Genomic DNA, 13088 nt, shown 5'->3' with positions numbered 1-13088 from the left:
GAAACATGGTCTAACCGATTTATTAAAGATCTTGAGATGGAATCATCCTAGGTTACTACAGAGTCAATATCCAAAGAAGGTGTCCTTACAAGAAGAGAGGACATACACACAGAGGGAGTGATGCAAAGATGGAGGCAGTTTTCTGAGAGATGCATCTCCAAGCTGGGGAATGTCAAGGGCTGCCAGCACCCACCAGAGGTTAGGAGACAAACATGAGACAGATTTTCTGGCAGAGCTTCCAGAAGGAATGACCTCTACAGAAACCTTGATTTTGGATTTCTGGTTTCTCCTGAACTGAAAAAAAAAAAATTATGTTGTTTCCGGCCACCACGTTTGTGGTAATTTGTTATGACCCCCTAGGACTAATATAGCATCTTTGATAAGAAAAAGTCTAATATTAGCTATTCTATACAGTGATCTTCTTAAATGATTTTACTTTTTGTTGAGAGAAAATTCTAAACGCTTGTGTATTTAGAGAATCAGAAGCTTGGCTTGGTAATACTGAGCTGAATGTGTTAAATCCCATTTGGCAAAAAACCATAAATACTAAACAGTTCATAGCAGTCAGGCCTTCTGGCCGCATGGTTACTACTCTCTGTTCATTTTCTTGACCAGCCCCTTCCTGGTTGTTCAATGGGCACAGAATTAGTCAGTGGCATGAAATCTTCAATTTTGGCAACTGAGTGTTATGACATCAGAGTCTTGATATTTTATTTGCTTTTCATTTTACATACATGGTTAAAAATACATATTTCATTGTTATGCAACTAAGCAATAATCATTATTAATATTTTGGTATTTAGAATATGTTATTCTAAATATTTTCTTAAGAATTTTTTTGGTTTATAAATATGGTTACTAAACCATATTTATAATCATGCTTAATATTGATTTCAAACTGAGCTATTCACTTCATATGTTTTAAATATTTAACATTTAATTTAATATGTTTACATTTCAATATTTGCAATAGATATACAGCATTTCATGATATGATTGTGTCTGAATTTTCTAGGTAACTGCCTATAGTTAGACACTTAGGGTCTTTTTTTCTTATGCAATGAACATGTTTTCAGTTTAAAACTTTGCAAAAAATATGTCTGCAGAATTGGAATAAACTCCTAGAAGTTGGAAACCTGAATCATATATTTACAGAGACACACACACATGCACATTTGTATATAACACAAATCTTCACATTGCTTTCTGGAAAGATTCTTGAAACTTTCTGTCCCACAAGTGGTATATCAGAGTTCATCTTTCTCTCATATGCTTTCCAAAACAATGTATCATCATTCATTTTTATCTTTATTACTTTAATCGAAGGAGAATGCTAACTCAATTTTCTTTTAATTTGCATTTCTTTACTAATGAGATTAAACATTTTATTAGGCTTATTGGCCATTTATAGTTCTGTAAATTGAATATCCAGTTCTTAGTTTTTCTACTAGAATGCTCATATTTTAATGAATTATTTTATTTTAAAAAAGAAGTTTATTTTATCTTTTTAATGTTTTTCACTGGAGAAGGAAAATCAATGATTAAAAATGTTTCTGGGCTTCAAATTCCTATATCTATTAAAATACAAGGCTTGTATTAAACTATTCTTAGAGCCTTTCCTATTCAAATATTAACTTTTAGAAATTACACTAAAATTTTTCAGCAAGATTTTTTAATTTTGGTGATTTGTTTTAAAGTAAACTATGTACATGTTGCACCAAATATTCCAATGAGAACATATGCCTCATTTCAATTGTTTTTACCTTCTAATCATTTTATCAGGTAAAGAGACATAGCATCTTGGCTTTCTTTAAGCTTTTTAAATGACATGGTGTTTGTTTTCCTTTTTAAAATAGCTTTTATTGGAGTAGAGTTGATTTACAATGCTGTGTTAGTTTCTGTGGAAATGCAAAGTAAATTGACTCCACATGTACATATACCCCCTTCCTTTTGGGACTTCCTTCCCATTCAGGGCACCACAGAGCACTGAGTAGGATTCCCTGTGCTTGCAGAAAGTTCTCATCAGTTATCTGTTTTATAGGCGGTATCAATAGCGTAAGTGTGTCAGTCCTAATCTCCCAATAGAGTGTCATAACTTCCATCTAGGAGATTTTGTCCAGATATAAAACAAGTCATGTGATTTTTGGTGATCTATTTTGGAAGCACACTCACCATCACATTACCATTTTACAGGCATAAGAGGCACAAACTTAAGGGGAAAAAGTAAGTTTCTATCAAGTCGTAGGCTGAGCAAGTAGCTTAAATTGTGTGTGTGTTTTACAATTTCAGATAGAAATTTACTGAGTACTCTATATCAAGAAAGGAATAAATAAGGAATTACTTCTCATCTGTGATGAATGTTTAGTTGATTTTCTGTAAGTTATGAGCTTTAATCTGCCTGTTGTCATGAATCAAGTTTATGTGCCATGGCATACATGTTCAATTTGATCCACCAATTCCTGCCATTGCTATCTGCTCTGCTTCCCAAACCCTTTGTTCACATTCTCTTTGTTACTATAAAGCCTCAAGTGTTGCTGCTAGACCAAGCCATCCCCATATAGAGTGCTGATGACAAGGAGAGAATTCCACACTTGTGCATTTACCAGAAGTGCTGGCTTCCCAGGGGACTGTCAGGACGTACAGAATAGTTAACAACCTGTTGTGGACTTACTTTGACCAATGATAGACAAGAGAGAAACGGCTCATACTTCCTGTCCAGCCATCACACTGGGCCCCAGTAGTTCAATCAGATTCTGAAACCTCCTCTCTCCCACCTCGCCCCCCACCCCCAACCGCCCACAAGAATAAGCTGGCTCTAGCTTTGTTCTAACTTGTGGCCAGTTCAAGAAGTCATCATTTGATTTATTTTCCTCCCTGGTTCACTTCTTTTGTTCCTTCATTCTTGCTTCCTTGGGCTTGTACCCTAAACGCATTAACTTGAAGGCCTGACTTAGTCTCTGTTTTCCAGGAATTGGACTGACACATATTAATGGTTCCAACAGTTAGAGGAAATATATGATTATTCATCATATATATATATATATATATATATATATATATATAAATTATCTTACTACTACATGGAAATTGGGTCCAGTTTTCAGGGAGAATTTTAACCCACCATGAATTCTATCAATATTGCTACAGAAGTGAATTTACTTTTATGTTTATGGAAAGTAGAATAATTGTTCTCTTTATTCCCCAAACCACTCCTCTCTCCATTTTCCAGCCTCATTCTCACTTCTGCAGTTTGGGCAGAGAAGGCTGAAAATGACTTAAATTTGGAACCATGTGATTATATGATTTTAAAAGTTATTAAACAGTTAAATGTTACTTGATGACAGAAATTGTTGAATTAGCAATACTAATATGGATAAAAATTCAATGATACATTTATTAAAATGGTGATACAGAAGCAAAACATGTCGTGAAAGCATTAGAGAGAATCAAGTTAAAAATATAAAGTTATTCTTGTTCAGACCAGTACATGCCACCTACCAGGAGAAAAATGAATGCTCCTTTGAAGTGAGAGTATATTATATTGCCGAGGCATTTGATTCATCAAAACCTTCTAAGACCACAGCACGTGAACACTGACCTGTGAACAGGTACCAGAGGTTATTTGGCTCCAGTGTTTCCATCTCGCCCCTGCGGGTTGTCTTTCTGTGTCGAATTTTATAACCGGTAATAAATCCATTTTGTGTTCCTGATGGAGGAGGCAGCCAGCTTACTTTGATACTCTGTAAAACAACAGATGTAAATTAAATCATTAGAGAAAGGAAGAACAACAAGATAGGGTCAAAGAACTGACCCAAACTTAGATGCAAATAAGGCAGAAATGCAAGAAGTGTTAGAGATTCTCTCTCAGAACCAAGTTAAATCCATTCTTGTAACTGTGTGTCTGATTTTGACAAATTTACACAATTCATTTGATTGATTACATACATTACCATCTCTCCACTGCAAATGCCACTAAAATGACAATAAATATTCTAAATGGTGTAAAGCCATAAGGAAATAAGAGAATAGGACACTAGTGGATGAGAGATGTTAACAAATTTTTAGAAGTTACAGAAGAAAAGTATTGCGACTGAGCCAAAGGAGAAAGATGACATCTACATACCTCCTTAAAGATATTAATGAAAACAAGGTGATCAGCATGACAAAATTCAGGGAAGACTGGAAATTATTGCTTCCTGAGTACCTTAGAAAGCAGGACTAAAGCATGGTTTTGAGAGAGAAGACGGATTGGAAGTCCTATCACATTCAGCAAAGTCCGTCAGCTAACCCTCCCTGAACTTGGAGTAGCCAGGAGCTTCATTTTCTAGGGATATTGAAACAGAAGCTACAGATTTAGGGACACCAGACACAGAAGAGAACAGAGATAAGGGTGAGAGTTAAGTCAATGACATGAGTCATTCAAATCTTCTTCCTTCATCTGACACCTAGAGCAATGGCGACCAGGTGTACACTTCCCAGACAGAGTATCAGATAACTGTTCTCTAGAGAACATGGAGAAGAATAGGAGAAAACAACAACCAGGTCCCTGATTAATCCCCCAACAGTGAGGGTCCCACTTAGTACCCCCACTCATGCACTAGAATTTGCACTTCAGAATCACCTTTAGAGTACGGCATTTTTATGTAAACTGATAATTCATGACTATCAGACACTGAAACAAAGACTTTGGCATAACAGGCAGAGAGAAGAGCACATAAAAGCATGATGGCACTTGAAGGGAACAGCGTTAGTGTTTAGAGCGGAAGAAGGATCCAAAGAACTGTCATTAATACCCTAATAATCAGAGAGAAGGTACTGATTCCATAAATAGCGTGAAAGTACAAGAAAAATAAAAGATTTTTACAAGCCTATGACATTCATAATTTGGTTGCATAAATTAAATATGCAATAGATAAATTGGAAAATAAATTAGTAGAAACTTTCCAAAACTTGGTGGGGAAAATGAAAATCAAGGGAAATAGGAGAGAAAAGATAAAAAATAGGTGGTTTAGTTCATCATTTCCGACACTCAGCTAGTGAGATAAGAGGATGAAGGGGCAGGATACAGACAAGGCTGAAAGTTAGCAACAACAAAACAAAAACCCAGAAAATCCTCCTTTCAATAGAACCTTTGCAGAACTGGAAGATGGAGACCTCATTCTGAAAGGGATTATGGAATATCTAACATAATAAATGAAAAGAATCACATTAATAAATTAAAAGAATCATATTATATGAAACATTAGAGAATCATGGGGAAGGGAGGATCCAAAATCTTCCAGAATGGATGAAAAAAAAAGAAAAAAGGGTATATAAATTATAATCAGGAGTAAGAATAGCATCAGATTTCTCAAAAACAAACAAACAGACAAAACACATTTTAAGATTGAAAAGAACATTTAAACCTAGAATTTCACATCTAGTCAAATAAACTATGATGTGAGAGGAAAATATAACACAAATGTATGAACACATACTAGTATAAGTGTAGGGATATTTTAGATATGAATGGCTTCCAAGATATCCATCTGTGTACCCTTTGCTGCTAAGTCGATTCAGTCGTGTCCGACTCTGTGCGACCCCATAGACGGCAGCCCACCAGGCTCCTCCGTCCCTGGGATTCTCCAGGCAAGAATACTGGAGTGGGTTGCCATTTCCTTCTCCAGTGCATGAAAGGGAAAAGTGAAAGTAAAGTCGCTCAGTCATGTCCGACTCTTAGTGACCCCATGGACTGTAGCCTACCAGGCTCCTCCGTCCATGGGATTTTCCAGGCAAGAGTATGGAGTGGGGTGCCATTGCCTTCTCCATGTGTACCCTTTACCAGGAGGCTAATGAAGGTATGATCCAAAAAAAAAAAAAATGAGAGGCCAACTAAGAAAGGAAAAGATCTGAAATCCCACAAATGGAGAACCCAAAACAGAAAGAGAAATATGGAATTTTCAGAAAGGTAGTGAGGAAAACAGAAAGACTAGGTTTTAAAGGACACTAGTCAAAAGAGTACATACTGTATAATTCCATCGATATGAAGTTCCAGAATAGACAAAACTAATCTACAGTAATGTGTATCAGAGAAGCAGTTGCCTATGGCAATTGCACTGGAAAACTGGTTGGATATGGGTACAAGGAAACTTCTTGGGGTAACAAAACTGCATTATAGTTCAAGTTTGTTATATGAGTGAATACAATTGTCAAAACACATTGTTACGGGCTAAATTTTGAACTCCTCCTAACCCACCCTCCAAAGACCCCAGTTCATATGCTGATATCCTCATCCCCAATACCTCAGAATGTTATTTAGAGATAGGGCTTTAAAATAGGTAATTAAGGTTAGACGAAGCCATTAGTGCAGGCCCTAATCCAACATGACTGGTATCATTACGAGAAAGGATTAGAACACAGATACCCACTGAGGAGGATCACGTGATGACATGGTTAGCAGACACCCGTCTATGGGCTAAGGAGAGGGGACTCGGAACAAACGACTCTAGAATCAATCTTGCTCTGGGACTTCTAGCCTTCAGAACCCTGAGAGAATAAACACCTGCGATTTAAGCCACCTAGTCTGTGGAATCTGTTATGACAGCCCTAACAAATTAATACACTCGTGGAACTGAGCATTTAGGATTTCTGTATTTCCCTTTTAATTACACTTCATTCAAAGAAGAAGGAATAGAAGGAAAATGAGGAAGAAGAGGAGGAAGGGCGAGGGAAGAAGCCTGGGGAAGGGAAATGGGGGTGTACGTGTGCTGAATCCTGACATAACAATAACGCAGTCAATGATCTGTAACATCGGTGAATTAAAATTAGGGAATTAAGGGCCATTAAAGGCACATTAATGAGAGGCATAAAGGTACATGCCAGAAGAAATAACAGCTAATAGTGATGGATATGGGAGCCGGAAGGAATGAGAACGGTCTGGAGACAGGTGGGGAAGAATCTAGTGGTCTTTGTTATAAGCCTCATTGATATTATTTAACACAAAATAATACAGATGTAATATTTTGATGGAATTTTAAATTAATTTAAAAAACAAACACACAAAATTGTTCTTTGAGACCAATCGAAAAATAAATGATCATCAGAGGCAAAAATCCCTGAGTTGGGAAGATCCCCTGGAGAAGGAAATGGCAATCCACTCCAGGATTCTTGCCTGAGAAATCCCATGGACATAGGAGCCTACCGGGCTACAGTCCATGGGGTTGCAAAGTATCAGACATGACTGAGCGACTAATGACTAACTAACTAAACTCACTGCCAAGGAATGGACTTCTGAACCCTTGGCCCACAACCCCAGGACCACTCTGCCATTTCAGTTATGTGGGCCTAGCAGCGACACGAGGGTGCTCCAGTGATATAGGAGCTTGAGCCCTTTCTTCCAGATCTGTTACAAATTAGCTAGCTCTCTATGAATGATTCAGTTTCTGTAAAAGGATTTTAAAAACTCATCTAAAGTCACAGCTATTTGCTCAGCATTAAAAAAAATAATCAAAGAACATGCCAACTAGAATCAGTTCTCATCATCTGCAGTAGTTATTTTCTGTGAAGGTACTACAGACACTGAATTTGGAAATAATATTGTTCCTATGTAAGATCCAAGTTCAGGTTCTACTGAGACTTTGGTAACAACATTTTTGTCAACTCATCAATACCGCACCTAGTTTTATATGTGCTCCTGTTCAGTGGCACCTTATTTAATATCATCATTGATGCATTAACATTGAACTTACAATCAAGAGCACAACAATGCACAGCTGAACAAAGCTTATCTAACACATGTATTTTCTCCTTAAGGCACACTGCAGCCTTTATGCACTGAGGGACATTAGACAACACTTCAGCATTACACTCGAGGACCATTTTAACCAGCAAACTTTCCAAAAGAAATCAATCAATAAATGCCAAAAAGTACATTTATTTGACCACAAAAGAGACAGTTAGTTACAATATGAGAACTGAAAAAAGATGACAGAGCATCTCCTTGTTCAGCCTCAGCTGGGAAAATGTGTTCCTGGAAACACAAAGTTTTCACTGATCCCCATAGGTGCAGTGTGCAAGTCTACAGATGACTGTAGAGACACTGTGGGTATTGATTTGGGGGTACAAATAAATTTTAGCACGTAGATGAATTTGCAGATATAGAGTCTACAAATAATAAGGATCAAATACAATGATATAATTGTATTCCCATCTCTCTCTGAAAAGAGATGGGAATACCAGACCACCTGACCTGCCTCTTGAGAAATCTGTATGCAGGTCAGGAAGCAATAGTAAAAACTAGACATGGGACAACAGACTGGTTCCAAATAGGAAAAGGAATATGTCAGCTGTGTATTGTTACTCTGCTTATTTAACTTATATGCAGAGTACATCACGAGAAACACCGGGCTGGAGGAAGCACAAGCTGGAATCAAGATTGCCAGGAGAAATATCAATAACCTCAGATATGCAGATGACACCACTCTTATGGCAGAAAGTGAAGAAGAACTAAAGAGCCTCTTGATGAAAGTGAAGGAGGAGAGTGAAAATGTTGGCTTAAAGCTCAACATTCAGAAAAGTAAGATCATGGCATCTGGTCCCATCACTTCATGGCAAATAGATGGGGAAACAGTGGAAACAGTGGCTGACTTTAGTATTTTGGGGCTCCCAAATCACTGCTGATGGTGACTGCAGCCATGAAATTAAAAGACGCTTGCTCCTTGGAAGAAAAGTTATGACCAACCTAGATGGCATATTAAAAAGCAGAGACATTACTTTGCCAACAAAGGTCTGTCTAGTCAAGGCTATGGTTTTTCCAGTAGTCATGTATGGATGTGAGATTTGGACTATAAAGAAAGCTGAGCACTGCAGAATTGATGCTTTGTGAACTGTGGTGTTGGAGAAGACCCTTGGGAGTCCTTTGGACTGCAAGGAGATCCAACCAGTCTATCCTAAAGGAAATCAGTCCCGGCTATTCATTGGAAGGACTGATGCTGAAGCTGAAACTCCAATACTTTGGCAACCTGATGTGAAGAGCTGACTCATCTCAAAAGACCCTGATGCTGGGAAAGATTGAAGGTGGGAGGAGAAGGGGACAACAGAGGATGAGGTGGTTGGATGGCATCACCAACTCAATAGGCATGAGTTTGGGAGTTGGTGATGGACAGGGAGGCCTGGTGAGCTTCAGTCCATGGGGTTGCAAAGAGTCGGACATGACTGAGCAACTGAACTGAACTGCCAATGATATAATAAACATATTAATAATTACAGGAGAACTTAGCTATATAAAATTAATCTGAATATTTAAGTTGTCAGAATATATTTGAAAGATTATGGCACTACTGAAATCATTTACCTCACCTCTATTGCTTTTTTTTTTTTAAATAAATTTATTTATTTTAGTTGGGGGCTAATTACTTTACAATATTGTAGTGGTTTTTGCCATACATTGACATGAATCAGCCATGGGTTTACATGTGTTCCCCATCCTGAACCCCCTTCCCACCTCCCTCCCCATCCCATTGCCCCAGCCCTGAGCATTTGTCTCATGCATCGAACCTGGAATGGTGTTCTGTTTCACATATGATAATATACATGTTTCAATGTTATTCTCTCAGAACATCCCACCGTCACCTTCTCCCTCAGAGTCCATAAGACTGTTCTATGCATCTGTGTCTCTTTTTCTGTCTTGCATATAGGGTTATCGTTACCATCTTTCAAATTCCATATATATGCATTAGTATACTGTATTAGTGTTTTTCTTTCTGGCTTACTTCACTCTGTATAATGGGCTCCAGTTTCGTCCAGCTCAATAGAACTGATTCAAATGTATTCTTTTTAATGGCTGAGTAATAATCCATTGTGTATATGTACCACAGCTTCCTTATTGCTTTTTAAATATAGGAATCTAAGTAGCATTCTTGCATTGTTAATAATACATGTTAACACTTTTTTTTGCACATATTCTAGACCTGGAAGTGGTCTAGTCACCCCACATATCTACATGAGTTATGCTTTTTACCCTCACAGTGACCCAGTGAGTTAAGGTCTATCATTCTGGCCTTTGTACAATCATGTCAACAGGGACATAGAATGGTGAAGTAGCTTGAAACCATGAGGCAGTAAGTGATGGAGGCAGGATATGAGCTGAGATAATACCAGTTTGAAGCTGGCATTCTTTACTATTTAATGTTGTCTCTCGAGGGAGTTCCAAAGGCTAAGAGCCTAGTTCATTCAGTTATTATTCATTCAAAATATATTAACTACATCTCTGCTGTGTTGCAAGCACTAGCTTTGGGACTTTTATAAATCACGATAGTATATTCATTCTGGCTGAGGAAATAGAGATATGAACTCATAATGAAAACAAAGTCCTGAATGCTACAATAGACAATCCCAGAAAATACAATGAAAGTATAATAAATGGAGAAGTTAATTCTGTGTCATGTGGTCAAGAAAGACTTGACAAGGAGCCCATCCTTTAAATGTGAGATTTATGGAGGGGATAGATAAGATATTTAAGATAGAGTGACTACTGAGAGCAAGTTCAAGGGGTCATGACAATACAAAGCCTCTTCAAGCGAAGGTCAAGTAACTACTTAGTGGCTAGAGCAAACGGGACATGTAGGACAATGCAATGGAAAGGCAGATTGAAAAAAGAACAGTATTTTAGGCCATGCTAAGGAAACACATGGTTAGATCAATATGCTAATTTAAGGCATTTGGTTACGTTTTGGGGAAAGAAACTCATGAATAAAATAGCAATATATTGTCCTCTGCATTCAAAGAAACATAGCCTTAAATATGTGTATGCACACACACACACACACACACACCTCTCCTGCCTCCCTCCACACACACACACACACACACGCGCACGCACGTGCATGGATGTGTTCTTTGCTCTCAAATGTTTTAGATAGTAGTAAAGGAAAACAGACTGGGTGAAGAGTTAACCCTTATATTTACACTTCACTATACATCTATTTTTTTATTTTTCAATGCCTCAAGACAGTCAGGGCTGATATTTTTACCACTTTTCAATTTCATAAAGGAGATAATTGTGTTAAATGAATGGGCAGAAGTCACACTGTATCATCACAGGACGATTATCAGATTATTGAGTCTAATGTCCTTTTTATTATTTCATACTAAAGTAAATAATCATAGAGCCTCTACTTGGAAATTCTAATCATCTCGATTATTCTAAAAATATTATTGAGAGGAATAAAAACTGAATTTAAATAATTAGTTTTTAATATATCCAATAGACTTTTGCATTCGTAGCTCTTAGCAAATCAAGAAGCGTCATTTTCTAAGGACTAAAAGTCTGTTTGTTAAAGACAAATTTAAATTCAAATAGAAAACTAAAAAAAAAATGAAGATCTTAGACCAAGAGGTAAAATCTTATGAGTTCAAGTTAAAGCTTTGCTATGACTTTGTTGAGTGACCTCTCATAAGTCTTATAAACGACCACATATTGAAAACAGGAGAATAACTGTGTTTAGCATATCTAACAAATGATTGCAAATCACTTGATAAACTTGGAGATTTTAATTATACTAATTATTACATGAACAATACTTACTGACAGACGATAATTTTTCTTTATAGTATTTGAAGAACTTTCAGTGATTGCATAACTTACTCTCACATGACCAATACCTTAATATCAATGTCAGGCAGCAATTAATTAATAGAATCCATTATATGCTCTAGACACCAGGAGGTAAACCCCTCAATGGTTATTATTCATCTCTTGAAATAAATAATTTCAGCATTTTATTCATTTTTGTATGCCAAGTTTATTAGCATCTTTTATGCTTTCTCATTGATTTCAAGCAAGCAGCAGCAGACTGCAAAGATTAAACTGTTTCTGCATAGGTTCTTCTGCAGATGACATGACCGGATGTCCCAGATTATCATGTATTGGGAAGTTAAATGAAAGTGGATTTTAATGCCCATCCCCTCACCAAGCCACCTAAATCTGTCACAACCTAGTCTTCATGGGCAAGACTGGTAATGATTTTTATTAAAAGTACTTAAACACATGACCTTCGACTTTTGAAAAATCAATTCTAGGTCCTTTCATTACTTGAAGGGAGAAAGTAACCCTTTTCAGTGTTGCAGTGTTCTATCTTGAATCAAGCATTAATTTCATTTTCTTTTTCAGATTTGGAAAAAAAGAACCACAAAACTGAACTTCTCCAAATCCCTATATCCCCTCTTTGATTACCAATAAAATTAATCTGTTTACAAGTGAGAATGGTGGAGAGCAGTTAGGCTTATTGATTTAAAAGAAAGGATCTTCTTGGTCATTATCTCCTAACTGTCTGAGATAACCCTGTCCAATTTGGTGATGTGGTTATTATCCTTCTCAGGGACTCCAGTAATCCACCCCTTAATTCTTTCTTCACCCTAGATGTGCCTATAAGTAATAACTAACAAAACAGAAAAAAAAAAAAAAAAGGGATAAGCTCATGACTCCACCCTCAGTTTTTTTTCAGAGGCTACATTCATAAATTTCTGTTTTCAATTCCGTATATCACATTGCACACCTACATCTGGCCTCACTCTCTCTAGAGTGAAGTACAGGAGAAGACTAGCCCCTCTTCAAACACATTCAGTAGTAGAGAGCCTTTTTTTGTCAATTGAGTATTTACTAAGGGTTTGCTTAGTGGACCAACAAAAAAAGACACATTGAAAAACAATGTTAATATAAGATTTCTATCATCAAACGTCTATTTCATGAAGGACACTGTATGAAGGTGGGTATACAATGATGGAGAAGTCAAGCTGGCAGCTCTTGAGGATCCTAGTCTGATGAAGCTTGGACAAGGAATCTGGCCTCAAAGTGGGTCTAGCTATGAGCAGAGCTGTTTCTTGGGAGTGGGTGTGAAACACCAGGGATGATAGAGAGGCTACAAAGCAAGAATTTCTGCTGAGACTTTGAAAAGTCTAAGTTACAAGTTTGGGATAAGACCTTAAACAGCAGGATACAAACTAGATTAGAGCTGATAATGACTAGGTTTTAGAGTTTTGAGCAGAGGAGTCATATTTATCGAGAACATACAACGCACAATCACTAAGAAGCAGATAATGCATTATAACTT

The 13088-nt window shown here is 37.1% G+C and overlaps 1 protein-coding gene across 4 annotated transcripts in view; it reads right to left on the bottom strand.

Annotated features, from left to right (window-relative positions):
- DCC (DCC netrin 1 receptor) overlaps positions 1-13088 on the bottom strand; it is a 1991552-nt gene that overhangs the window by 245516 nt on the left and 1732948 nt on the right. For all 4 annotated transcript variants that reach the window (XM_081562140.1, XM_081562141.1, XM_081562142.1 and 1 more), the window contains one exon: positions 3599-3740. In XM_081562140.1, coding sequence (XP_081418266.1) covers positions 3599-3740 — 142 coding nt within the window. The remainder of the gene's footprint in view (positions 1-3598; positions 3741-13088) is intronic.

This window comes from Giraffa tippelskirchi, chromosome 14 (genome assembly GCF_054371585.1).
Source record: "Giraffa tippelskirchi isolate mGirTip1 chromosome 14, T2T-mGirTip1v1.2.pri, whole genome shotgun sequence".
Taxonomy (NCBI): Eukaryota; Metazoa; Chordata; class Mammalia; order Artiodactyla; family Giraffidae; genus Giraffa; species Giraffa tippelskirchi.
Note: the sequence above shows the minus strand (reverse complement) of the source record. Positions and strands in the feature narration are given on the sequence as shown.